The 27221-nt window shown below is 34.0% G+C and overlaps 1 protein-coding gene across 1 annotated transcript in view; it reads right to left on the bottom strand.

The window, feature by feature from the left end:
- Positions 1-26828, bottom strand: part of LOC131800482 (potassium voltage-gated channel protein Shaw-like) — a 27053-nt gene extending 225 nt beyond the window's left edge. Inside the window, exons 1-12 of the mRNA XM_059125108.1 lie at positions 26815-26828; positions 18124-18165; positions 13937-14086; positions 13740-13872; positions 13493-13672; positions 10351-10941; positions 9960-10256; positions 9588-9797; positions 8152-8356; positions 7515-7679; positions 5236-5340; positions 1-4758 (exon numbers count right to left, since the gene is read on the bottom strand). The exon at positions 1-4758 is cut by the window's left edge and continues 225 nt beyond it. Coding sequence (XP_058981091.1) covers positions 4190-4758; positions 5236-5340; positions 7515-7679; positions 8152-8356; positions 9588-9797; positions 9960-10256; positions 10351-10941; positions 13493-13672; positions 13740-13872; positions 13937-14086; positions 18124-18165; positions 26815-26828 — 2661 coding nt within the window. The 3' untranslated portion in view covers positions 1-4189. The remainder of the gene's footprint in view (positions 4759-5235; positions 5341-7514; positions 7680-8151; positions 8357-9587; positions 9798-9959; positions 10257-10350; positions 10942-13492; positions 13673-13739; positions 13873-13936; positions 14087-18123; positions 18166-26814) is intronic.
- Positions 26829-27221: the final 393 nt, after the last annotated feature.

Raw genomic sequence — 27221 nt, 5'->3', positions numbered from 1 at the left:
TGATAATCCCTAGCATTTTTTCTGTGGAATCGGTAAAAACACCAATAAATATTTGTGGATTTATTTTAGTTTTGTTTTCTAGTGATTTTCATGATTTCCATTCCTCAAAACGACATCAATAATAATCTAAACTTAATTATTTTTTTTGTTTCTTTTGAAGCAATAAAGCGTTATTCCAAATTGAATTTTGTTGGGCAAATAAGTGTGCAGTTATGCTGAATAAAGGGGTTAATGTTTGAGGTTTAACCTAACCATGGCAATGTAATTTTGTAAGAGATATTTTCGATTAAACAAAAAATAAGCCACTATCATAAACCAGCAGGCCAATTTGGCTAAAAAATTTTTCTTTTTTTTCGTTTCTTATTGTAACAAAATAAAATAAGAAATTTGCAGTGACTCCCTCCTATTTCTTCGGCACGAAATTTTTAGAAACTTACTTCAAATATTATTTAGTACAGATTGCTTGTTTTTATACCCTCCATGTATATTAGGTTTGTCATTCCGTTTGTAACACCTCGAAATATACACGTTAGACTCCACAAAGTATATATGTTCTTGATCAGCATAAAATTCTATGTCCGTCTATCTGTCTATTCATCTGTCCGTCTGTGGAAATTACTCTAGCTTCCGAACGAAATGAAGTAGGTTGATAAAATGTTACTCAAATGTTTATTATGTCTGCAGGACTTTTGGTATTGCAAATGGGCCATGTAGGTCCATATTCGGTTTTTTTGATTATTTTGGCTACATTATTTACCTGAATTGTTTCAAATTTGGTATTTGAAGTTAGGATATTACAGCCTATTACAGAAAATAGTCTGAGAAGGTCCACGTCTTCGTATAGCCCACCTATGACAGAAAATTGTCTGTGCAGGTCCACGCCTTAGTATAGGCCCCATATAACGGAACTTCCCCATATTCGGTATTTTGATGATTTTATTGATGTTATTCACTGGAATTCCTTCAAATTTCAAATAGTTGAAGTTCGTCATGGGTACTACAGCCCATGACTGATAGTTGTCTGTGCAGGTCCACGTCTTCGTATAGCCCCCGTTTAACGGTACCTCCCCATATTCGGTATTTTGATGATTGTAGCGACATTATTTACTGGAATGGTTTCAAATTTGGTATTTGAAGTTCGTTATCGGGGCTACACCGATATAAAAAATAGCTTATGAAGGACAACTTCTTCGTATAGCTCCCATATAATGATGCCTCCTGATATTTGGTATTATGATGGTTTTAGCGGGATTATTCACCGAATTGTTTCAAATTTCGTATTTGAAGTTCGGAATGGGTGCTACATCCCATGGCAAAAAATAACTTATGAAAGAAGACGTCTTCCTATATCCCCCATATAAGGTATTTTTCTACGAAATTTGTTTTTGAAAATTTTCTAGTTCCTTCAAAATGGTGGAGGGTATAAACTGATTATTAGCGGCCGAACCTAGCAGATTTTTTACTAGTTTTTGTTAACATTGATAATTTTTTTTTAAATAAAAGGTGTTGCAGTGACTGAATAAGTATTTCAACATATCATTTCGTATTCGTACCTTATTTTTCAATATCTTCAATGTGCTTGAACATTTCTCTGTTTAAAATTAGTATGCCATGGAAAAATTAAAAAATATTATGCTTGCACAATCATATTATTGGACTTTCCAAGGTATTCAATATTAACAAAAAAATATAATCAAAGTACCCAAAGGTTTTTTGTTTTCATCTTTAGATTAAATTAAATATTAATTTTACAAAAATTCCTCCTTAAACGAAACCATAATTACATTATTGAATACCCTACACCAGCCACTATAGAGAGGAAAGTTTATTACAATATATATTTTTTTACAGTTCGGATCTTTTTATAGATCGGATCTCATCGCGAAACAGGATAGATGAGTTATTAATAATATCAGCTTTTGATTTAAACAAATCAAGTTATTGAGATGAAAAATTTAAGTCCTCAGAGAGATGGCACAGACCCCGTGGTCAAAAATTACAAAACCAAGTGTCTCGTAGTACTAATTTTTTGAGAGGATTTCATAGAAAATACATATATTAAAATGATAAACCAATAGTGGGATTCTCTCACATATTTTTGAGTTAGCGACAAATATTGGTAAAATTAAAACTAAAAATTATGAATGAAAAATCGAATTTAAAGTTGACAACACTGTTGATAAGGGTAGGACTTAACGACGAAATTATTCAATTAACTAATTAATTTCTGAAATTAAAAGCATTTTAATTTTATCGATTTTTGCCGATAGCTCATGAAAAATGAGAATGAGGACCACATTCCTCCGAAAAACTCACTTAAATTTGTGCAAAGAGAGGAACTCACTCGAATTAAAGCGAGAGCACTCCTGGGGGCAGTAAAGAAGTAATACAAACTCAATTTGTCGATGTCGCTCTAATAGGAGTGAGCATATTTTCCTCGTTTTTGAGTGGGAGCAAAAGTTGTTCAAAACTGCTCTTGGCGAGCATTTCTTCAGGGAGATACCGAATATAGGGAGGTATCGTTATCTGGGTGCTATACGAAAAAGGGACCTACTTTTTCAGTATTTGGTCCTCGACAGTACTCCTTCTATTTTTGGCCACCTTTAATATGAACTCACGACATAGTGAGGTGTTGTCCCTTAATTTCTCATTATACCCTCAGCCTCGTAGCTATAGAGGATTATTTCATTTCATATGGCCAAAAAGAGCCTCATCGAAATAACTGTTTTAGACAAGGTCTCGTTTGGACCAAATGCATTTCAAGACATTTGGAGTCGATCTAGAGGTGTACGTCCGTCTATCCATCTATCTGTTTGGCTAGAGCGGACAATAACTTTCGTAAGGTGTATCTGATGTGGTCTAAACTTGGTACATCGTAATATTATTATCAAACATAAATCGAGTTCGGAGATGGACAATATCGATCAAATCCTTTTAGTACCTCCCCCAAAAAAGTCCAAAAAAGGATCATCCGATTTTGTTCAAACTTTTCAAATCCTAATACTTGTATCTGTGCTAGGTCAGGTGTAAAAATTGACAATAAATTTCACTCCTTCTAGTACTACTCCCCCACAAAGGCTCAAAATGTTGAATAATCTCAACGCTTATAAAATGTGAAATAAGAGCCCAATTGTATTTAAATTTCGCATACCGCAGTATTTCTAACAACTCTAGGTTTGCTATGAAGATTGGATAGGTGGGACCTCCCCTCCTGTACCTCTCCCACAAAGTGTCAAAAATTTTAATAACCATTAAGCTTATAAAATGCGAAATGAGCATCAGATTCCTTTCGAACTCGGTTCCTATCAACACAAGATGAGGTGTAAAGATTTAATTTATCGGACTGCTTCCTTTGGTACCTTCCCCACAATGGTTAAAATTTTTGTATATTTATACCTTTCATAAAAGAGGAAATAAGCATCTGATTTTTTTTTCCAAATTTCACACCTGCCAACATTTCTTTCAAAACAAGATCTGATGCGACGCAGATATATATCGACCCACTCTTATTCTAACCTCTCACAAACGGTCACAATTTTCAATTCTTACATCGCTCATAACATGATAAACAAGTCAGCGATTCTTTTCAAACTCGGTCTACATAAATTTTTTCTTTCAACCACAGATCTGATGTGAATATGGAATGTATCGGCCAACTCTGGTACCTCCCCACAAAATATTGACCAACTTGTTCGGAACATCCACCATAAAAGGGTCAAAAGTTTGAATAATTATGCAAGTAAAAATATATTTTAATAAGCGGACATTGGCTGAGGGAATAGATCTGTCATAAGAATCGTCATAAGTTGTTGGGTAACACATAATCAGCTCCGCTCAGCTATAGCCTTTGCTTACTTCTTTCTTCAAAACTATCCTAATGAAAGAATAAGAAATTAAACCAAGTTACAGAAAGGACCTTGGATGTTAAAAATAAATTCTCTCTATATAATAAACATTTGGTGGTGGCGCGGTGTAGGATATTTTCCAGTCGACTAGGCCGACCTCGTTTTCTTGGTTTAATTTCAAATGTTATGCTAAAAAATATCTAAAACTTCACCTGAATTTGTCAGCATTCCATTGTATGTTTTGTTTGCGTGTGGGTGTGCTTCTTGTATATGTATTCACGACGTTTTGTCTTCGTATTTCTTCTCTCTCTCTCTCTCTTCTCAAATTTTCATTTAAAGCCTGACTATTCAGTCACATGATCTCGATCTTCAGTATTGGCCTCATTGGTATGATCTTCTTGTTTTCTAGTTGTTGTTGTCAAATCTTGTTGTAGATTTTCCCGATATGCATCACAGCTACCACACAAAGCGTCAGCTTCATGATCACGATTGTGATCATCGTCGTCGTCATCATCATCCTCCATGTTGCCTGCATCATTCACCAATGTCACCTTGGGTTGAAAATTCGCATAACACATGTGCTGAGGTGAGATCGTGCTGTGTTGGGTTTGTTGATGCTGTTGCATAGGCGGCAGTGTTTGTGTTGTAGGAATTGCCATTTTACCAGGGCTGCTGGTGCCATTTTTCTGGGCATCTATGTCACCACCTCCACAACCAATTGTGTGCATTGTGTGATCCCCATTTAGACCACTGCCTGGTGGCATTTGAGTATTTACCACACTAACCGTTGGCGGGACATTCAACATTGTTCGAATATTTGAACGATGCCGCAGGCCCTGATGTAGGTGTTGCTGTTGATGTTCGATATTTTCTTTGTGTTCCATTAGGGGGGTTTGGTGATGGTCCTTTTGTTCTGTATTCGGGGGAAGAGAATATTTGAATGTTTTATTTTTGCAATGAGTGATGAGGTGAGGGAAGAGAAAGTTATGATTGGGAGATTCTACAAATTCAATAAAGCTAAATGCCTTTAAGGAGAAACTAAGAATAGGAATATAAAAATTATATTGAGAAATGTATATCAGAAGGCATGAATGTATAATCTTAATATCCAATTTCCCGGTCCTCGAAAAAAGTCAAATATTTTGTTTCATGGATGTATAGTGTCGATAGAAATGATGGCAATGATTTTGAAATTGCTGGTGTATATTGCAGCGGATAATCGACATAAAAATACTTTAATTATGGCATACTTTTAGGCTTGAAAAGGAATTAACAAAATTGAGGGCATAGAAAGACCAGAGCTAAATCCAGTCTCTTTTAAAATCGCACCTCCCCAATTCTCCTAACCAACATTCCCTTCAATGCAAAAATACCCTCCATGATTACTTACCCAATGATGCAAGCAATTTCGGTTGCAGTGGCATTAGATAATCACTGCCGGTGGTGGCTGCCCTCGGCTGTAGGCTCTGCATTGCTGGTACGCTTAAAAAGTCCGCTGGGGAGAAATTAAAAAGCGATTAGGCCAAACACTAAATTAAGCGAAAGTGTATTTTGCAAAAGTGGACGACAATAACTGGATTATTCAAAACGATATTAAAAGTCCATTTAAGAGTCATTTTGGGGATACCATATTCTTTTGTTTGTTTTTTTTTTTCGGTTTTATTCGTACAACACATTAAAATGTATGCATGTATGTAGGTAGGTAGGTAGGTATCATGTTCTGAGTTCAACTGGGTGTTGTGTGTGTACGCATTATGCTGTTGGCTGACTTTTCATTCTGTAGTTAGTTATGAGGGTGTTTGGTTAGCAACAAAACGCATCCAAGCAAAACAATTATGGAAATTTGTTGTAATGGACTTGTTGAATATACACTTACATTTACATATGTTTTGCATATATACACACATGTATTTATGTAGGGGTTTTTTTTGTCGTATATGTATGTACATTAGAATGAAATGAAAAGCACACATTTTTAACTTGGTTTTTGGTGGCAAGGAAGGGAGATGCAGTGCATCAATGTCCATTAAAAGCTTCTAAAAATGTTGAATTGTTCTAATTTTTTTTTTGGGTAATAACTGATCTTTTTGCATGTATCCAGAAAAATATTTCCGATGAGATTTCTACTATAGAAAAATCTGACTGATGTTTTTTTTCTTTACAAAAATATCATAGTTGATAAGTTTTCTATAGAAAAAGAAAAGTCAATTTGACAATTTTGCTATAGAAAAATTTGACTGCTGATAAGTTCTATAGAAAACTATCATTAATAATAACTTTTTTTTTCAAAAATATCATTGATTATATTTTTTCTATTTAAAAATATATCACTAATTATAATTTTTCTATTGAGAAATATATCACTAATGACAATTTCTCCATAGAAAAATATATCACTCCTGATAATTTTTTAATTGAAAAATATACCACTGATGATAATTTTTCAATGGAAAAATATATCACAGATGATAATTTTTCTATGGAAAAATATATCATTGGTGAGAATTTTTCTATGGAAAAATATATCACTGGTGAGAATTTTTCTATGGAAAATATATCCCTGATGAGAATATTAAAAATATATCACTGGTGACAATTTTTCTATTGAAAAATATATCACTGATGATAATTTTTCTATAGAAAAATATATCACTGTCGATAATTTTTCTATGGAAAAATATAAAACTGTCGATAATTTTTCTATAGAAAAATATATATCACTGTCGATAATTTTTCTATAGAAAAATATATATCACTGTCGATAATTTTTCTATAGAAAAATATATATAACTGATCATAATTTTTCTATAGAAAAATATATATCACTGATGACAATTTTTTTATAGAAAAATATATATCACTGATGATAATTTTTCTATAGAAAAATATATATCACTGATGATAATTTTTCTATAGAAAAATATATGTCACTGATAATAATATTCTATAGAAAAATATATATCACTGATGATAATTTTTCTATAGAAAAATATGTATCACTGATGATAATTTTTCTATAGGAAAATATATATCACTGATGATAATTTTTCTATAGGAAAATATATATCACTGATGATCATTTTTCTATAGAAAAATATATCACTGTCGATAATTTTTCTTTAGAAAAATATATCACTGTAGATAATTTTTCTTTAGAAAAATATATCACTGATGAGAATTTTTCTTTAGAAAAATATATCACTGATGATAAATTTTCTAAAGAAAAATATATCACTGATGATAAACTTTCTAAAGAAAAGTGTATCACTGATGAGAATTTTTCTATAGAAAAAGATATCACTGATGAGAATTTTTCTATAGAAAAATATATTACTGATGATAATTTTTCTATTGAAAAATGCCACTGATGAGAATTTTTCTATTGAAAAATGCAACTGATGAGAATTATTCTATAGAAAAATATCACTGATGAGAATTTTTCTATAGAAAATTATCAATGATTATCAATGAAAATTATCGATAGAAAAATATCAATGATGAGAATTGTATGATCAAGGTTTTGTCCATATAATACAAATATAGTGGCATAGGGCATAATTTGATCAACGAATGCGACTACGATTTAGGATTTTCGTAAAATGTTCCCAACGATATATAAATAATGGTGATTATACATATTAAATACATTTTTTTTGGTATTCTACTTACAGCTAATAACTGAGGGACCCGTTCGCAAAGGCATCGGTGATGTTTGTATCGATGTTTCGGCTGATCTAGTGCTATGCTTTACAATGCCAGCTAGAGGATTCTGTGGTCGTTCTATAATACTAACACCATTAACATTTACACCATTCATGCTCTCTGTTTGTGTTTCTAACATTGAAATCCAAAAGAAATAAAAAATAAACGGAAATCCAAAACCATATGAAACCGAAGGAGGCGGAACGAAAGGAATAGAAAACAAGAAAAATATGGAAAATGGAAAACAATAAATCAAAACATCACATCGATTACATTTCATCAACTAAATGAAAAACAACCAACATAAGGCAACACAATCAATAATAATATGAAAACAACTCATATCGCATAAAAGTTCGTAGAGGGATGGGGAAGGGTTGGGGTTGTGGGTATGGAAAACGGAAACGGAAATGTTGCAAATGAAAAATTATATAGAGCCAATAAAGCCATCATTATATAGCTTTTAAGAGCTACTACTACAATCATGATAATACACTTAGGAACTGTATACCATGTGGAAAGTGTTGAATAGTTGAGTGGAGTTGAGTTCGGTGGGGTGGGGAAAATAGTTTAATGTGATTAATCTAAAGCAATATGTCATTACCGATTTTAGCTGTGGCAAAAGCTTCCTTCAGCATTGGATTGTGATGCGGATGGGGATGCCCGGTGGCCACAACTCCCGGCGCAAGCGATGTTTGTTTGTAGGCATGTGTACGACCACCCCTTGGCTGAGGAACTGGTTCACGTTTACGTCGCGGCTGTTCTACGGGAAGAACTCTACGTCGTTGTTTGGGTAATTTTGAGCGAGCCTACAAATTGGGGAAAAAAAGTGAAATCGGTGAAAAAAATGTGGATAAATAAACATTGGTGAAATATTTTCCAATAAAAATATCATCTGTGATATATTTTTCTATAGAAAATTTATCATCAGTTATATATTTTCTATAGATAAAAAATCTTCAGTGATACATTTTTTTCGATGGAAAAATTATTTTAGTTTTTCTATAGTTATTATTGTTTTATAGAAAAATTATCACCATTGATATGTTCTTCCATAGAAAAGTTGTCATCGGTGATATATTTTTCCATAGAAAAATTTTTTTCGGTGATATATTTTTCCATAGAAAAATGTTCATCGGTGATATATTTTTTAATATAAAAATTATCATCAGTGATATATATTTCTATAGAAAAATTCTAATCAGTGATGTATTTTTCGAGAGAGAAATTATCATCAGTGATATATTTTTTTCGATAGAAAAATTATTACCTGTGATATATTTTTTCCGATAGAAAATTTATAATAAGTGATATATTTTTCAATAGAAAAATTCGCATCAGTACTATATTTTTCTATAGAAAAATTCGCATCAGTGATATATTTTTCCATAGAACAATAATCATCAGCAATATAGTTTTCTATAGAAAAATTCGCATCAGTGATATAGTTTTCTATAGAAAAATTCGCATCAGCGATATAGTTTTCTATAGAAAAATTCGCATCAGTGATATAGTTTTCTATAGAAAAATTCGCATCAGTGATATAGTTTTCTATAGAAAAATTCGCATCAGCGATATAGTTTTCTATAGAAAAATTCGCATCAGTGATATAGTTTTCTATAGAAAAATTCGCATCAGTGATATATTTTTCTATAGAAAAATTCGCATCAGTGATATATTTTTCTATAGAAAAATTATCATCAGTGATATATTTTTTGATAGAAAAATGTTCATCAGTGATATATTTTTCGATAGAAAAATTAACATCAGTGATATATTTTTCCATAGAAAATTTATCATCAGTGATTTATTTTTCTATAGAAAATTTATCATCAGTGATATATTTTTCTGTACAAAAATTCTCATCAGTGATATATTTTTCAATAGAAAAAATATCATCAGTGATATATCTTATAATACATATTAAAGTTTACTTCACTTCAATACCTCACTCACACTTTACATAATACTCCCCGTACTGTTTCCCCATGTCGCGTTGACACCACCAACTTAATTAATTTGTAATTTGTCCAATCTTACCTGTGTGTGTGAATAAAACATGGAAAAGTTGCTAACAATTACAGGTACGGGTAGAGCTATTGTCAACACACCAGCCAAAGCACATAGGGCACCCACAAACATGCCAGGATAAGTTTTAGGTGCCACATCACCATAGCCCACGGTAGTCATTGTTACAATGGCCCACCACAAACCTAAAGGGATACTTTTAAATTGATTTTCCGGATTATCCTGCAGAAATGTAAACAAGCAAACAAACGAAACGAATCGAAAATCAAAGCAAAGAAACGAAAAAAGAAAAAACAACAAACAAACACACATTACAAATATTAACTTTAATACCCAAAAATTCGCTCTAATCCTTTTGGCAGGATATGTTCACTATAACATTACCTGAAGCTTTTCCGCATAGTATGCCAGACTGGCGAAGAACACAATACCCAAAACCAAGAAAAACACCAGCAACGTCAACTCTTTGGCCGAGGCTTTGAATGTGTGTATTAGGATCCGTAAGCCGGGCGAATGGCGGGTCAATTTGAACAGACGCATAATCCGCACAATTGAGAAGGCTTCCCACAGTCCGGTGTACTCGCCCATGCGTTGCATGACATCTGTGTAGAAACTTAAGGTGGCCACAAAGTCAATAATGTTGACGGGAGATTTAACAAACTGCCACAAATTTGGGGAGACCTGTCCAAGAGGAAGACCGAGTGGTTGGGAAAAACACAAACACACAAACGTTAAGTAAACATTCAACAAAAATGCCAAACTCTCCGGTACTTACTATGAAACGGATGATGACCTCAAAGAAGAACCAAACATTACACACCAATTCCACATAGAAAAATGCCTCGTGTGGCTGGCCAAACGATTGATGCCAGCCGTGTATGTGAGTGTCATCAACACCATTCTGGTTGCCATGACCGCCACCAACACCACCACCAACACCTCCACCGCCATCATCATTATCACCAAGACCGTTCACATCTACAGATTGACGACGGGTTCTTTCACTGGCACGACGACGTCCTTCTGTCTTCTCCAGGCTAAAGGTGGCTATGGGTGTTACAAGACCCGAACTAAAATTACCATTACCACCGGCCGCGCTGCTGGTGTAGTTGATGACCTTGAATGTGGGCTGTAGTAATGTGTGGCGTTGGCTATTATGGGGGGCGGTGGATGCATCCATTGTGGGCGGCGGCATATTACTTGTATGCTGAGGTATGGTCGGTACGCTAGTTGATATTTGTTGTGGTTGGTGTTGGTGTTGTTGGCTATTGGTGGGTGTAAAATCTACGCGAAAACCCGGATGTGTTTTCAGGCAGAAAGATATCACAGAAACGAATATGAAAAACACAGACATACTGGCAACCACCTGCAAGCAGACAAAATTTTTTGAAAATTGTTTCCAGAGTGTCAATACGGCAAACAAAGTAATGCAATAAAAGTTTTTAATAAATATTTCGGCTAGGAAGTAATGACTGAAATTACCCTCCGAAAAAAAAATGGGAAACATGAAAAAAGTTTTGATTGAGTTTTTAAACAATAAATCGCTTTTAAGATAGATGAGCTTTTTTGGGGTGTGTGGCGGATGTTGCTGGTAATGATGCAAGCATAATTTGAGAAGTTTTTATGTTTTGTTTAGGCTATTTGTTTGAAAGTTTGGTAGGATATCATATTTCAAGGGTGGCATGTAACTAATTGAATTAGGGAAATTTTGAAAGGGAAACACATCACTAAAATATGTTTTTATTAGAAAAAATTAGCAATATATGTATGTATTTTTGAAAAATGACAACTAGTGATATTTTTTAACAATATTTTACGTAATTTTAGTTTTTTTCTGAAAAGTAGTATTTTGGTTTCTTCGTGAATAAAAACTTTTCAAGGGAGAAGGTTTAACGTAAATATAATATAAAGGGTCCTTATATTTAAAAGGGTCTGATCTGGGATTTAAAAACTGTTCTAGCCGAAATAAAGCAAGCTAATGCCAAATTGATTGAAATATATGGCAAAGAACCTCACAATAATAAAAATCAGGGAATATTTTTATATAAGGGCTGTACCACAAGCTAGATATTGATAATGACCAAAACATGACCAATACGTAAAAATACTTGAAATCAGAGTATCTCACATGGAATCTATACCAAACAGTAAGGAAAAGTCAAAAGTCGGGAGGGCCGCGTACAAAATACTTTGTACATACTTTTGAGCGCGGCTGAGGGCTGGAAAAATTGCATATTTTCCAGCCGCCATAAAATATCAATTCGGTGATCTTGTGCGCTAACGCATATGATAATGCGTGAGATAATAAAGGTTATGACCAATACGCACAGATATAGATGCGCTCAGTTGAAATGTAAGGCCACTTGACTGAAATGACAAGCAGCCCTGCAATTTTTTCCATTCAATATTAGAATAGATAAGAATAATTGTGTGGCTGCGATTAGGTTAATTTAGATTTTTTTCTGTTAGATTTTTTCTTAAGGGAAAACTAGAATTGAAACTATATCCTAACGAAGCGCCTTTCTACATTGGTCCTTCGGGACGGATTTAGAATTGAATCTACACCCAGGCGAAGCGGTTGTATTCTTTTCTCATCACTTTAAATTGCTTCAGTCGAGCCGAATAGAGAATAGAATTGGCAATCGAAGAGGGAGATTGGACTTTTGTCAAAAAACAGGTCGACAATATGATACCCACCCTACACCACTATGCATATCATACCACAAATTTGATGTAATTGTAGTTGTTTCTATACTGAATTCGGTCGGATGTACCAAAATTCGGGACAGAACAGATTTTGGTGCACAATTAACCCGAAACCGGTTGAAGATATATATGGGAGCTATATCCAAATCTGAAGCGGGCTTGATAAAATTTGGCAAAGGTATTTGTGAGAGACTTTAAGACCAAATCGGATGAAACATATATATGGGAGCTAGAGCTATATCTGACCCGATTTTCTCCAAATTTGCTGTACTTGCCTCTAGACTGAATTCAGTTAGGATGTGCCGTTTAGATTGATATTGATATTCAGGTAGTTTGGACTGATATTGGTCATTTGGTGCAAAATTAATGTCAAATCGGATGAAGATATATATGGGAGCTATATCTAAATTTGAACCGATTCTTACCAATTTCAACAGAGTTCGTCCTTGGACCAAACAAATATTGTTTTGAAAATGTCATCTCATTTGGATAATAAATGAGACCTGTAATTTGTTCACAAGAAAACATGGACGTCCGTCCGTGTATGCATAAATCGACTCAGAAAGTGATTTAATCAAAAGTAACGATGTTTTGTTGGAGAATCTGGCATAAACTCACATAAAGTACGGTTTTAAGTCTAAAATGTGCTTTGAATATTTATGAATTTCTGGCATTTGGTAAGATTTTGACTTTCGATGTCTTCTAGGATCATAGTAGAATGTAATGAAAATATTTTTTTAGAATATTTTGACTTGCTACTATCTTGTTTATGGGGAGTTTTTAACCATAATTTGAAAAAGAGACCCAAAATACCGCTTTTGTGCCAAAGGTGGCCAATTCGAACAAACCTGAACTTATTCTAAAATGTGATACTATTTCCGACATATTTTGCTTTCATTCAATAAAATTTAAAAAAAGTAAAAATTATGGCGTTTGACTTTGTTGCAGTTTTTTTTTTATCTCACCCTGCAGTTATATATTAATTTGGGGTTTTTGGGGATTTTTGAACGATTTTTAATTTGGTCGCGTTTTTCTGATTATTTGTATAAGAGTTTTAAAAAAACGTAAAATATTTAAAAGAATGTTTAATTTTTTTTTTTCAATTTTACTCTTTCATAAAAATTTTGAAGGCCAATATTTTTGAATCGTAAATTTTCAATGTCTACATTTATTTATTTATTTTTATTTTGGGGTCTATTTTTCCAACTTACCTTTGCTCCCGTCGAACTTGATGGTTCATCAAATAAAGCCCATATTTTCGGTTTAATGCGCTGCCAGCAATTTAGGCGGCCCTTGTTGATGGAGTCTTCAAAACCAAATAGGCGGGCCACCTGCTCTTCTGAGGGTTTTTCATTGTCAATATCTAATTTATCCAATATGGCTAAAGTGTTCTGCAAAAATAAACAAACACACAAATCAATAAATATAATTTTAGATTAAACCAGATGGCCAACAAACCTGGGTATCTCTGTGTATACTATAGGTGGACCAGCAACAGGGTTCAACTTGATTCGAATCTAAACCCCAAAACTCTAATTCTTCCTCAAACAATGGACCACAAACATCGGTAGGATAGTGCAGTTTGCCAGTTCTGGAAAAGGAAAAAATATTAAAATTTAAATATAAGGTGTTGAATTTGTTTACGGAACTCTCACCTGTAATAATTTAAAATTTGCGTAAAAACTCCCGGATGCCGATCAAAGAAATATTCATTGAGCACTGGATCATAATTGGCTAAGGCCTCAGTTAGACGTGATAATCTTGTGGCGGGTATTTTCTTTAGCGTTGCTTTATACGTCTCATACCTGCATACGGTGTTGTTGTAATCGTTGTTGTAGTTGTTGAGTAAGTGAGAAAGTCGTAAAAAAAAACAAGAAAAAAAGACATAAAATAAAAATTACGTACAATCTGAATATTTTATTTGCCATTAGTCAAAAAATGTACTGCTAATTCAGCAGAATAGCAAATGAATGGAAACTTCTATGCCGGTGAGGGGAGGAATCGACAGCATTCAGTATCCAAGCAACCATAGAACAATTCCTCCATTTTTTATGCACATGTACATGTGTTCCCTGTTACTTAGGTGTGTATGTGTGTGTGTTTGTTTGAATGGGTATAACTTTCTATTACGGATACGGATGTGATAAGGGGCATACACGAGGCCAATATGGAGGGTTGGGGGGTCAAACAAATAGAATACAAACGGCTTGGAAAATGGGGAAAACATCTTTCCGTTGTTTACATAGACATTTTCATTATTTATGAGCGGAAACTTTGGGTCACTATCACGAATAGCAAAAGATACGTTGCCGATGATGATGATGGCGTTGACGATGTCGACGATAACGTATGCACACAGATGGTATGATATCAGGGATGGGAAGCATATAATATCTTCAAAGTTCACGACACAGATCTATTATAAAAGAGAGACAAGAAAACTTTAATAGAAATTTTTTTCAAAAGGCGATTTATGTGCGACGGAGTGGCTCTTCACAGATAAATGTCATTCGAAAGACCTTCTAGTTTTTTTCCATCTTCGCCCCTGAACTGGGTTTAAAACAAATATTAGGAAAAAGTCAAGGCCGATGTTTAACTGTGGTAAAAATTTGAAGGTCTGCTTTTGTAATCGTTTCTAGTTTTTTTTTCGAGTACTCATCAAAAAGTGTAGATTTTAAATATTTTTTTTAATTTATGTAGTTCTGCCAAACAGATCACAAGATCGCTTGGCAAAACTACTTTAAAAAAAAAAACTTAAAATCGAAACCGATATCGTCGATATTCGTTTGAAATTTCAAAATCAAAAATCGTTCTTGACTGATTAAAAAAATTCGAAAAGTCTAAAATTCATCTTTTTTGGATTAAAAACATTGAACTATACAAAATTAGGAGAATACAGACCAGGCATTTAATATTTTGTTAGATATATGAATATCTTAAATTTAAACCCTTTGTAAAGAGGGGAGTGGTTAACCAAAAGGAGTAGCCGATATTAAATTTTTTCGTACTTGATCAAAGCGTCATAGTAATACTAGGGCCAAATTTAATATCTTTTTCGTCTTCCAAAAACATAAATAATTTTTGAATCTTTTGACTGGTAGTCTGAGTTATCATATATCCTATCTCCACACAGGCTCTAAAAATCACAGAAATATTCAGACGATTAATCGGAGAAGTAGTTTGCATTCTAGGAGATTTACGATTTTTCACTTTTTTGACATTTTGAGGAAAGGTAGCAAAAGGAGCGGATCATCCTTTTCCATTCCATTTTCGGCATTTAGATCGACACACCGCAATTACCAACGAAATCAGAGGTAATTTTTCGTTTATGGTACTCAGTGATTAGTTTAACTCTTTTCCAAAAATTATCAATATAACGGTACCTCCTGATTTTCGATATTTTAAAAGTTTTGTTCATAAGTGGTTTGATTCCTCATCAAATTATTCATTATAGTTATATCCCCGATATAATAGAAGATTAACCTCCAAATATTGATCCGAATTAGTTTTAATTTTTTATTTCTTGTTCTCAATGAATAGTTCTCCTGGCAAAAAATATTCAATATTGGTCCACTTTTTGATAAAGCCCCTCAAATTAGTAGTACCTCCTTACTTCGGATATTTTGAGGGTTTTGGCACCAATTTGTATTCTTGGGTATGGATTAACTCCCAATCCAAGCACATCCCAATTTTCGGTATTTGGAAGGTTTCAGCCCCGAATTTCTGTTATAATTAAATATTCGTGAAACTAGTCCGAGTTTAGTCATTACTCGTTGGTTTTATGCGGTAGAGCTCTCCAGCACAATTTGACAGGGAGCCAAATCGATTTGCTTGTTTTCACTGGGGAGTTAAATTTGCTCGCGAGAGGAATTGCTTGAATAGTGGGAGTTTTATACGGAGTTTTTCTTCGCTTTTTTTTCTTGTGGGAGCGCTCCCGTGTCACTCTTGTTAGAAAAATTAGAGTGGGAGCTGAATAGCTTGAAAAAGAGTGAAAATTTGCTCTGAGAGTGAATTCGAGTGGAAATAATATTTTGTTTCCTGACTTGTGTTTGCTTATGTGTGATTGCTGTGAACTAAGGTGGAAGGGGTTACCGTGGACAAAATCAAAAAAAAAAAAAAAAAAAAAAAAAAGTATGGCCGGTCGGCAAGAATAGAATTAGATCGTTTTCGAGCGAATTTTGCTCCTACTCTGAAACGAGCAAAGCATACTAGCCCTTATTAGAGCGAAACTGAAAAATAGAGTTTACTCTCTTTGTTCTTCCTACTCCCAGGGACTCCCATTTGACTTCGAACGAGTTTTCGGAGCTCTGATTGCGAGTTATCTGTACTTAGATTTTCTCTTTGAAAAAAAGAAAAATATTCAATATACAGGTCCACATGGCCTTTCTTCCAAATGTTAGGGATTTGAGGACAGCCAATTTGGTAATAAGTCAAGTTTGTCAGGATTTCCAATGGAAATCCTTTAAAAGCTTTAAAAGATAGCTTTTAAAAGGGTTTCTTTTCATTGGATCTATAAGAAGCATTCTATAGATAGAAAGTCCTCTCAAAAAGTGTGAAGACTTTTTAAGGGCTTTTTTACGCTGAAAAACCTTCCAATAATTTTTAGAAAAGTTTTTGTTTTGTTCTTGTTTTTTAAGGAAAGACTTTTGGAAGGGGGATTTTCTTATCCTACGAAAATCCTTTAAAAGCTTTAAAATATAGCTTTTAAAAGGGATTATTTTCATTGGATCTATAAGAAGCTCCCACAAAAGTGTGAAGACATTTTAGAGGCTTTTTAACGCTGAAAGACCTTCCTGAAGTTCTTAGAAAGATGAGCTTTCTTTTTGGTTTTTTAAGGGAAGATTTGGAAGAGGGTTTTACTTATCCTATGGAAATCCTGTAGAAGCTTTAAAATAGACGGGATTTTTTCATTGGATCTATAAGAAGCCTTTTATAGATAGAAAGTCCCCTCAAAAGTGAAAACTTTATAACGCTGAAAGACCTTCCAGAAGTTATTAGAAAGATGAACTTTCTTCTTTGTTTTTTTAAAGGAAAGACTTTTGGAGGATGGTTTTACTTATATGGTACTATAGGAGAACTTTTAACGGTTCTAATATCCTAAAAGACCTTTCAGAAGGTCTCCAATTATAGAAACCCTTCCATCTAGAAATAATAGATAACAAGAAATTATTGACAAAATATTATTTTAAAACAGTTTCTTTAGAAGTGGTTTATGCAAAGAATTTCCATCGATAGAATATATTTCAAAACTTATTCTACATATAAAGGACGTTCAAAGGGGTATTATTTAAAAAGAAATTCTAAAAACAAACGTCGAAGAACCTAATATCCTTACAAAGTTTTCCACAATTGAAACGTGTTGCTAAAGTTCCGGAAAATGTCATTTTTAACCTATTTTGATACGACGAAGTATTTCTTTTGCAAATCAAAATATCCATCCCTGATCTGCATACATTTCACCACTCAGGCACACACACACACACGAATAATGAACGTATACGCGATATGGTCACAGCAAAAACACACATAAAAAGACACACAACCGAAAAGGCACATCCATCCCTACACTGCAAACAAAATTAAGTTTATTTAAATAATTTTCGCACGTTCACAGTTGTGTCTTTTTTCGCTGGCAAAGATGGCATGTGTGTTGGTCTCCAGCTGGACCAGAGACCGGCAGCTTCTTAATTGGAATAATATTTGCTATAAATAAAAAATGACTTTAAATGCTTTCAAGGATCTTGTTGAGAATTCTGTGTCAGAAACATCAATAAATAAAAAGATAAGTTGTGAAAGCGTAGAACACCAAACAAAAACAAAAGAAGCAAAGTGAAAAACTAACTTGTGTTGTTGTTGCTGTTGTTGTTTCTCTTTGGCAGTTGTGCTTGGGGCAATATAATGCAAATGTTTAAATAAAATTTATGAATTCTTAAATTGAATTATGACCAGTCCAATGAAAAATAAAGTAGAAATAACAGCAACAAAAACAAAAGATATGATGAGGAGATGCAAAACGCCAACAGCACAACTTCGCATAAACAAATTTCGAATAGAAAATTTGCGACAAACAAAAACAAAAAATGTTGACTCGTAAAATATGCAAAAATAAAAACTTTTTTTCTCCTCTGAAAATTTTCAAAACTGTATATCTAAATTTTTAATTTATTTATTTTTATGATATCACAAAAGCAAAACCGAGCAACAACAACAGCAAGACCAACCGATTTGATTGCCATTAAATATGGCGAAATGTGTTGTGAACAAACAAACACATACACACACACACTCACACACAAATGGTTTAAGGGTTGTTCAAATAATGCTCCAAATTCCAAATATGTTTATTATAATTTGTTTATAGCCCAGAGGTGAATAGCTGCTGACCGTTTCGCTTAATGATGCATATCATACATAATATGGCCACCACTCTCCGCTGCTGCTGCTGCTTCGTGCCATATTGTCCATATTGAATTAGATATGGGAAAATTCCAATGACATAAACCCAGCTAAGGGTAGGGGGACCACCGATGACCATAATGGCATGTCCTATGGCAATGGGTTTTCATTTAATATTGGTTTTTAGAAATTGGCAAAACCTTTTGTTTCGTTTGGGTATCCAACTAATGTCAGGAGAATATTTTTCGTTGAAATTAAGTTCTATTAATGAACATAAAACCACAATAAGTTGCCCTATGTCACCATAATTGAACTTGATGGAAAATAATTCAATTCGCAGAAAAATAGAACAAAGTTCGTTAGCTAAGTATCGCCCCTACCACGGGAATAGAACAAAATTTCATGCATAAAGGAGGCAACAAAAACATATAAAAGGAAGGTTTACGTACTGGTCAGAATAAGTCGAAAATAAGAGAACACATTAAAGTAATAATTGTCAATCTTCGTCGTTACAAAACATTGGAATTCGACGTTCGTTGCGGGGCTTGGAGATAGATTTTGTACATGGGATATTGGGCTAATAATATCTAAGTCTCAGAATATGACCTTTATACCAGCTCACATTAAACTAATCGAATACGACCGTTATTTTGGAGACTGTTTTTAAAGTTTTCAATGTGTTCTAAATCGATATGTATCAAATCGATATGTATAACTATTATGATTTACATTATTTGAAAATCTACGTCCATAAAACGTATATTTAATAAAAATTGTTTATACCCTACAACACAATGTGTTGGGGTATAAAAAGTTTGAGTAGGCAAAACATTATATAACACCTCGAAATATTGGACACTACACAAGGTGAGATGAAAAACTGCAACAAAGTCAAACGCCATAATTTTCACATTTTTCTTTTTAATTTTATTGAGTGAAAGCAAAAAATGTCGGATATAGCATCAAATTTTAGAATAAGATTAAATTTGGAATTGGTCACCTTTGTCACGAATTATGGCCTTCAAACGGCCAATGAAACCGTCACACGCTGCCAGAATGTTGCTCCGCGGAATTTTGCCCATTCCCGGTGAAGCGCTTGCTTGAGGTGATCGACACTTTGGTATTTTTTAGTACAAACCTTGCTTTCTAAAATACTCCAGACACAATAATCGAGTGGATTTATATCCAGGGATTTTGGTGGCCATTGTGCGCTGGAAATAAAGCGAGGAACCTCATTTTGTAACCATTCTTGGAAGGCGCTTGCTGAGTGCGATGGTGCTGAGTCCTGTTGGAATGTCCAAGGTCTGCGGGCAAAATGGTTGCGTGCCAAGGCTATAATACACCCTCCAGAATATTTTCGCGATAATATTCGGCATTTATTCTGATGCCACGGTCGATTAATACGAACGGAGAGCGACCATCAGCTGTTATAACGGCCCACACTATCATCATGGCTGGCGCTTGAGTTCTGGTGGCCAACTGGAGGTGCAGATTTTCAGCTGACCTCTTTGGCAAGTAAACACAAACTGCTGGACAACGAATGTTTTCTCATCGGAGAAAACCAAATTCGCAGTTTACCACTTTCGGCCAAGCCAAAGCACTATTTACCTCTTTTCAGTCCATTTTCTTTCTGCTGCGGTGTAAGTTCTTGCACTTTTTGGAATTTCAATGGCTTTACCCCGAGCTCATTTTTCAATATTTGACGAATGGAATATTGTGATATGTTCAGTTCACGAGCCATTTTTCGGCCACTGCGAAGCGGGATTCGATAAAGTCGCTTCTTTATTTTTCTAACCATTTCTGCTGATGTTGCTGTTTTCTTCCGTCCACTTCCTTGACGTCGGGCTACGCTACCAGTATCACGGTAACGGCACAAGACCAAAGATTTATTCACATTTAAAAATACTGGAGTTTTCTATCGATAGTCCCTTGTGGTTTTCCAGGTAAATATAAAGAAATCACACTATCACGCTTGAATTCCATCACGAATAACTTTTTTTCTGGAAAATTCCCACCAAAATGATTTCGTACGCTTTTAAACAATATAATGAGCTGTCACTGGAATAAGTTTAACAGCTGTCGGATGAGTGGCTTAGAAATGACAGCAGTCTGAAGTTGGTTGCAATTTTTTTTTATCTCACCGATATTTTGAGGATTTCGGTTCCAATAACAAAAAAAAAAACAAATAAGCTGTTAAAAGATATTTAATACGGTTTTTTTGAGAGCATTTAAAGTCTTTGCCAAAAATATTCAATATTTTGGTATCACCCACATAGGACAATAACTCATAATTTTCGGTATTTTGGTGATTTAAATTTTCTAGAAAAAAATTTGTGGGTAGATTAACTCTTCCCAAAGAAAATGCAATATGGAAATTTCTAAAGTCTGACATTCGGAAAAGAATTTAATGACATGTTTATTGTAACGATGTCTACTATCGAATTCCATCGGTGGAAATCGAAAACGAGATTTTTTGTCATTTGTCATTAAAGTAAAATTTGTTTAATATATATGGTTTTAAGGTATGATTTAGACTCTAGCCGTCTTCTAGGACCTATAGTAGAATTGCATAACAAATAATTTTGTAAAAAATGTTGACTTGCTATGAACCTGTTTAAAGGAATTTTTGGATAATATTTAAAAAATCCAAAAATACCCCTTTGCTGACTCATTTGAAAATATTCCTCGTATTTATATCTGTAATATTTCCGAAGACACTATACATCTAAAACATAAGGATTCCGAGGAATCTTAATCCGAAATTTTCCAAAAGTATGGACGATGAGAGGACTTGCTCCCTTTAATTTTGTTACTTTTCGATGTAAACTTTCAAAACGCCTATACAGGTGTCTGAATTTTTTAGCTCTACTTTCATAATCTACTGGATTTCTCAGCAGTCGTTTTATACGTTGCAGAGTGTTGTCGAATCCAAGAGCTGGTGGCAAAAATTATGATTTTTAAAGGAAATTCGAACCAAATTACAAGCATCTAAAAATCAAACTCTTAACACGGCTCTACTCCTTAGGATATCAGTAGATACAATTTGGTGGTTAAGACCTCTGGTTATACATTGGGTAAATAAGGCTGTGGTCTTGTCTTTTGTTAGGGCTTGCGCTCTTCGTTCACAAACTCAATCCTCATTACCAGTTATTGTGATTTCGATATTCCTGGCCACAACCCCTATTTTTAATTCTAATCAATTTCTAATATATTAATGGAATTCAATGGCAAACATATTTAAATTACGGTAGCCAAAAATTAGGTCAAAGTTCTTCTAGGTGTCAGCGTGACATGTTCGAGAATTCAAATATTTATTGTTAATTTAGAAAAAGTTTTCTTTTTGTATGTGTTCTATAAAGCTTATGATCTTATACCCATTTAGCATAAAAATGTCAATATAACTTTAAACCAAATTATTGCAAAATACATTTTCAAATGCTTGTTCCTGGAAAACCATAGACATTTTCACACAGTCATGGTTGGTTTAATTTTTTGAAAAAGTGTGTATATACACACTTTTTAAATAATAAACCAACCATAACTAAGTGAAAACGGTCTATGGTCTATTCCATAGATGTTTTGCCTTTTTGATCTTTAATAATAATTGGCCAACATGGCTCGTCGTTTAAATGGCCATGTCAATTGTTTTGTTTGACAATTTTAATCGCAACAGGGATTCTGCGGAAGTGAAATGTTTTGACATGACATGCCCTTTGTTTGTCTATTCTGACTTTATAAGTGTTTATTAAATGTCAATGCCATTGCAAAATAACAATCACAAGCTTTTGAAATAAATAAAAAAAAATACAAAAGAATACAAATGAGAATTGTCTTTTTTCTGTGAGGCAGGAAGGAAAATTTATTCTTTCCAGGAAAATATTCGTATTTTAGATAAAAGAGAAAAAATATAATTTAATAAGGGAATAGTATATTAAATTAAAGCATATGTCAATGAAGAAAATATTCAACTTAATTTTTTTAAAATTGGCATATTTAATACTACGAGGCTATACATAGTATATCGAAATTGCTCCACATGGATTTTATGACAGTATTTTTTTGTAAAAGAAACTTTGAGGTTGATTTTTTAAAAATATTTCTTAAAATAAAATAAAGGGCACGTGGATTTTTTAAAAAATATTTTTTTAAGAAGTAACTGTGACGTCGACTTTTTAAAAATATTTTTCCATTAAGAAACTCTGAGTGGATTTTTTAAAAATATTCTTTGAAGAAGTAACTGTGACGTGGATTTTTTTTAAAATATTTGTTCAAGAAGTAACTGTGACTTGTGTTTTTTTAAATATAAAAATATTCCAGGATTATGGACTGCAACCTTCTTAAACATATGGGTCGTTATGGAATAAAATTAAATTGCTTCGAAAACTATATTAATAAGTTAAAAGTATCAGTCGGTTTTGCTGACAGATGTATACCCTCAACCAATGTTCATTTAATTGAATATATTTCGACTTCTGTTATGATTTATCAAACGATTGAACTTCTATGGACTAGTTTCCAGGGCCAGTATTGTCCATTTCATATCGGACCTAAATAAATACGATATAAATATTGAGACGGTATAAATATTGGTTACTTCCTTCACTTCATATGAAATATGTGATAATTTTTAAAAAATATTGAAATATGCGTGAGGTACGAGATATAGTGGACCGAGGTATTCCATTTTCACACTTCACCTAATACAGATAAAAATATGTGTATGTGCAAAATTACAAGATAAAACATTTATTATTTATCTCAGGTTTCTAGTAGAGAGAAATATTTAGATACAGCAAATTGTAAAGAATCGCTGACTGGTTTCGCAAGTTGTGACAGATAAAGGTATTGAAAATTTTGACCCTTTGTGGGTATGGTTCCTGAAGGGGTTCGCAATATATATCATCTTCACAATAGATCTTTTGTTAACAAAAATATTTAATTGTCTAATTTTCGGTGTCTTGAAGATTTTAGCCCAATTGTTAACCAATAAAGGTGTAAATATGACATTCCTGTATCTGAAAACAGCATTTTGAAGGTGTAATTAGGGTAATCCTTGCTAAAAAATATTCTATGCAGTCCCACTTTTTATTATAGTCCCCATATAACGATGTCTTCTGATTTTCTATATTTTAATGGTATTCAACGCAATTTCCATCCAAATCAGCTGTTATTTGATATTTCGTTTTCTAAGTGGGTAGTCTAGGTCCTCATCAAAAAAATTCACCGCAAGTCCACTTTTGGGTATAGCCCCCATATAATGGTGGCACATTCGGTATTTTGAGAATTCCGGCCACAAGTCCCAAGAGAGCATTTTAACTCCTTAAAATAAATCAATACAGGTCCCATTATGGTATAGCCCCAATATGACAGTAACTCACACTTGTCGGTATTTCGGGGATTTAAGTCCCAATTTTGGAGCAAGGTATTCCATTTTCACCCTTCATCTAATACAGATAAAAATACTTGTATGGGCCGAACATTTATCTTCAATTTTATACGAATTCACAAAAAATTTCAAAATTTCAAAATTTTACCCTTTGTTGGGGAGGTACCAGAAGGAGTGGACCGATATTTTCCATTTTCTCACCTGACCTAGCAATAAGGCAAATATTAATAGTTGGAGCAAGATCGGATTATCGTTTCTCTTTCTGTGCAGAATATATAATTTTGAATAATGTAGGGGAGGTACCAGAAGCAGTGGGCCGATATATTCCATTTTAACGCCAGACCTTTGGTTAATAAAAATATGGATTAATAAAAATATTGAGATTTGTTAAATCTGAAGACAATCGGACTCTTACATCACATTTTATAATAGTTATAATTACTCCAAATTTTGACCCTTTGTGGGGGAGATACTGATGGAATGGCCTAGCATTGATGCAAATATTAGGATTTGCAAAGTCGGAGCAAAATCGGATTATCCTTTCTCTATCTGTGCAGTAAATTATTTTCTTTGAAAATGTCGGCCTTTTGTAGGAGAGGTACCAGAAGGAGTGGACCGATATTGCCAATCTGTACCAAATCGGATACTCCCTTTGAGAGCTATCGTGCGCATCAGCCAGCCAAACCGATGGATGGACATTGCTAGATCGACGCCAACTGTCCTAAAATGGATTTGGTCCAAAGAGACCACCACGTTCGGCCAAGTGAAGCAACTCTTTAGCTCTTTTGAGTCAACTTTCTTTCAGTTGCAGTGTAAGTTTTGCACTTTTTGGAATTTCAATGGCTTTACCCCGAGCTAATTTTTTAATATTTTCCTAATGGAAAATTGCGATATGTTCAGCTCAGAGCCATTTTTCGGCCACTGCGACGCGGGTTTCGATCAAGTCGCTTCTTTACTTTTCGAACCATTTCTGCCCATGTTGCTGTTTTCTTCCGTTCACATCCTTGACGTCGGGCTACGCTACCAGTATCACGGTAACGTGCGATTGTACAAGACACAAAAGATTTATTCACATTTAAATGCTGGAGTGCTCTAATGATAGCTACTTGTGTTTTACCAGCCAAATATAAAGAAATCACACTATCACGCTTGAATTCCATCACAAAGAACTTTTTTTCTGGAAAATTCTCACCAAAATTCTTTTCTACACTTGTAAACCATCTAATGAGCTGTCACTGGAATAATTTTAAAAGCTTTCGGACTAGTGGCTTAGAAATGACAGCACACTGAAGTTGGTTGCAGTTTTTTCATCTCACCCTGTATACCCTCTCTAACCACATGGCTGAATATATAAGAGAAGATATATACCCTCTTTAGCCATATGACTGAGGGTATAAACAAATATGTTAGGATTTGAAAATTGTGGACTGAAAGGTCCTGGGTTAAAACCACGCTCTACTTCTTGAAGAACTATGTTTAGCATACTTGTTTGATATAGTCCTTACGAAATATTCAATAATATATATGAGAGATTCACATATTTTTTAGGAAGAATCCCAATGACCCTATAAAAGTCGTTATATCTCACTCCGCCCCTACTTTTCAGTTGGATCCTATCAACCTACTAAGTCTCCAAAAAGTGTCAAAATGTTGCTGTTACATTAATTTAATTTTAAAAGAAGGAATTCCGCTATTCCCTGACCAAGAAAATCCCATTCTCATTTTATATATTGAATTTTTGCTAAGTGTACTATCCAAAGTCCCATGTTCATTTACTTAAAATATCTGCACAACGGATGCATAACCAATGTGAACCGAACGGATGTTTGCGGACATGCAATGAATGTATCTAAAAATTCATTGCCCGGCAACAGCAACAAAAAAGTTTATTTTAAAATTGGGTTCTTATTTGTTGTTGACGTTATTCCACTGGAATTATTCAATGATGCTAATACGCCCCAGTGGCGGCAGCAGCATTAGCAGCAACAGCATGGAGCAGGAGGAGGAGAAAGGCCATAAAAACCAACTTTTGCTAAATACATCTGCAGCAATAAAATCAAACCAAAGGGGGATTTACATTGATGGCCAATAATAAATCGATTCTCTCTCCGACTCGCTTGCTCGTTGGCTTGCTAATTTAATTAAGTCCACAACACATTTATTGACAATCAGCGAAAGGGAGACACACCAATGAAAAAAACGAGCAGAGAATCGGATAAAACCGGCATTTAAAATATTAAGATTGCTTGTCAGCGTGGTATTTACTGGCGACGGCAATCATAAAAACAGCATCATATTCTCGCTTAATAAAAAACAAAACTGTTAAAAATTATTGGATTACATTGGTGTGAATGTGTGTGTGTGTCGCGGTGTGGTTGTGTGGCACATTAAAATGTGTGTAGCTTTAAAGGGCTTATTTTTATCAATTCCACCAAAAAAAAAAAAAAGAAGCGGCAGCGGAAGATCAAGTGAAATACAAACGTGTTAAAATTCACACATAAAGGGGACAGTTTGTCTGTCTGACTGCCGGTACGTGTGTGTGAGGGTTTTTACGTGCTGAAACCCATAAAATTTTATCGCTTATCAAGGAACCGCGAGACTTCGTTGTCTCTGTCGTCTTTAAATCGTCTTTGCAAAGATAAGGCCAACACGGCGTATACTTAATGTGAATACATTTCTCCTTATGCCTCACTGGCTGCCAGCGCACATATTTTCCCACACGAAACATATTTAAACATTTAACAGGCTTACATTTCTTCAACCATTTCCTTTTAAAGCGCACAAGAAATTATCACACACACACCCACTCATACTTGAACATTTCCACACATACACATATACCCATTTGGCCTGTATCTTGTTTCCTTCCTCCCATTTCCATATTCCTGTATATGACTTCAGGATTAAAGACATTATTTTGTCGTTTATATTTAAATCAACATTTGAGGGCTCAACTCAACAACAAATAAATCATAGATTTAGTTTAAATAGCCACAGTATTGCTGTTGATGTTGTTGCTGCTGCTGGGGAATTTAAACTAATCTCTTTAGTTTCAATCAAGCGCATCATCATGAGGCTGTCATATATTTTGTTGGCAATTTACCACATAACCTTTGTTAAGCCAGGAAAAAAAAAATCCCTACCTCAACGATAATCTT

This window comes from Musca domestica, unplaced genomic scaffold (assembly GCF_030504385.1).
Source record: "Musca domestica strain aabys unplaced genomic scaffold, Musca_domestica.polishedcontigs.V.1.1 32, whole genome shotgun sequence".
NCBI classification, from domain to species: Eukaryota; Metazoa; Arthropoda; class Insecta; order Diptera; family Muscidae; genus Musca; species Musca domestica.
Note: the sequence above shows the minus strand (reverse complement) of the source record. Positions and strands in the feature narration are given on the sequence as shown.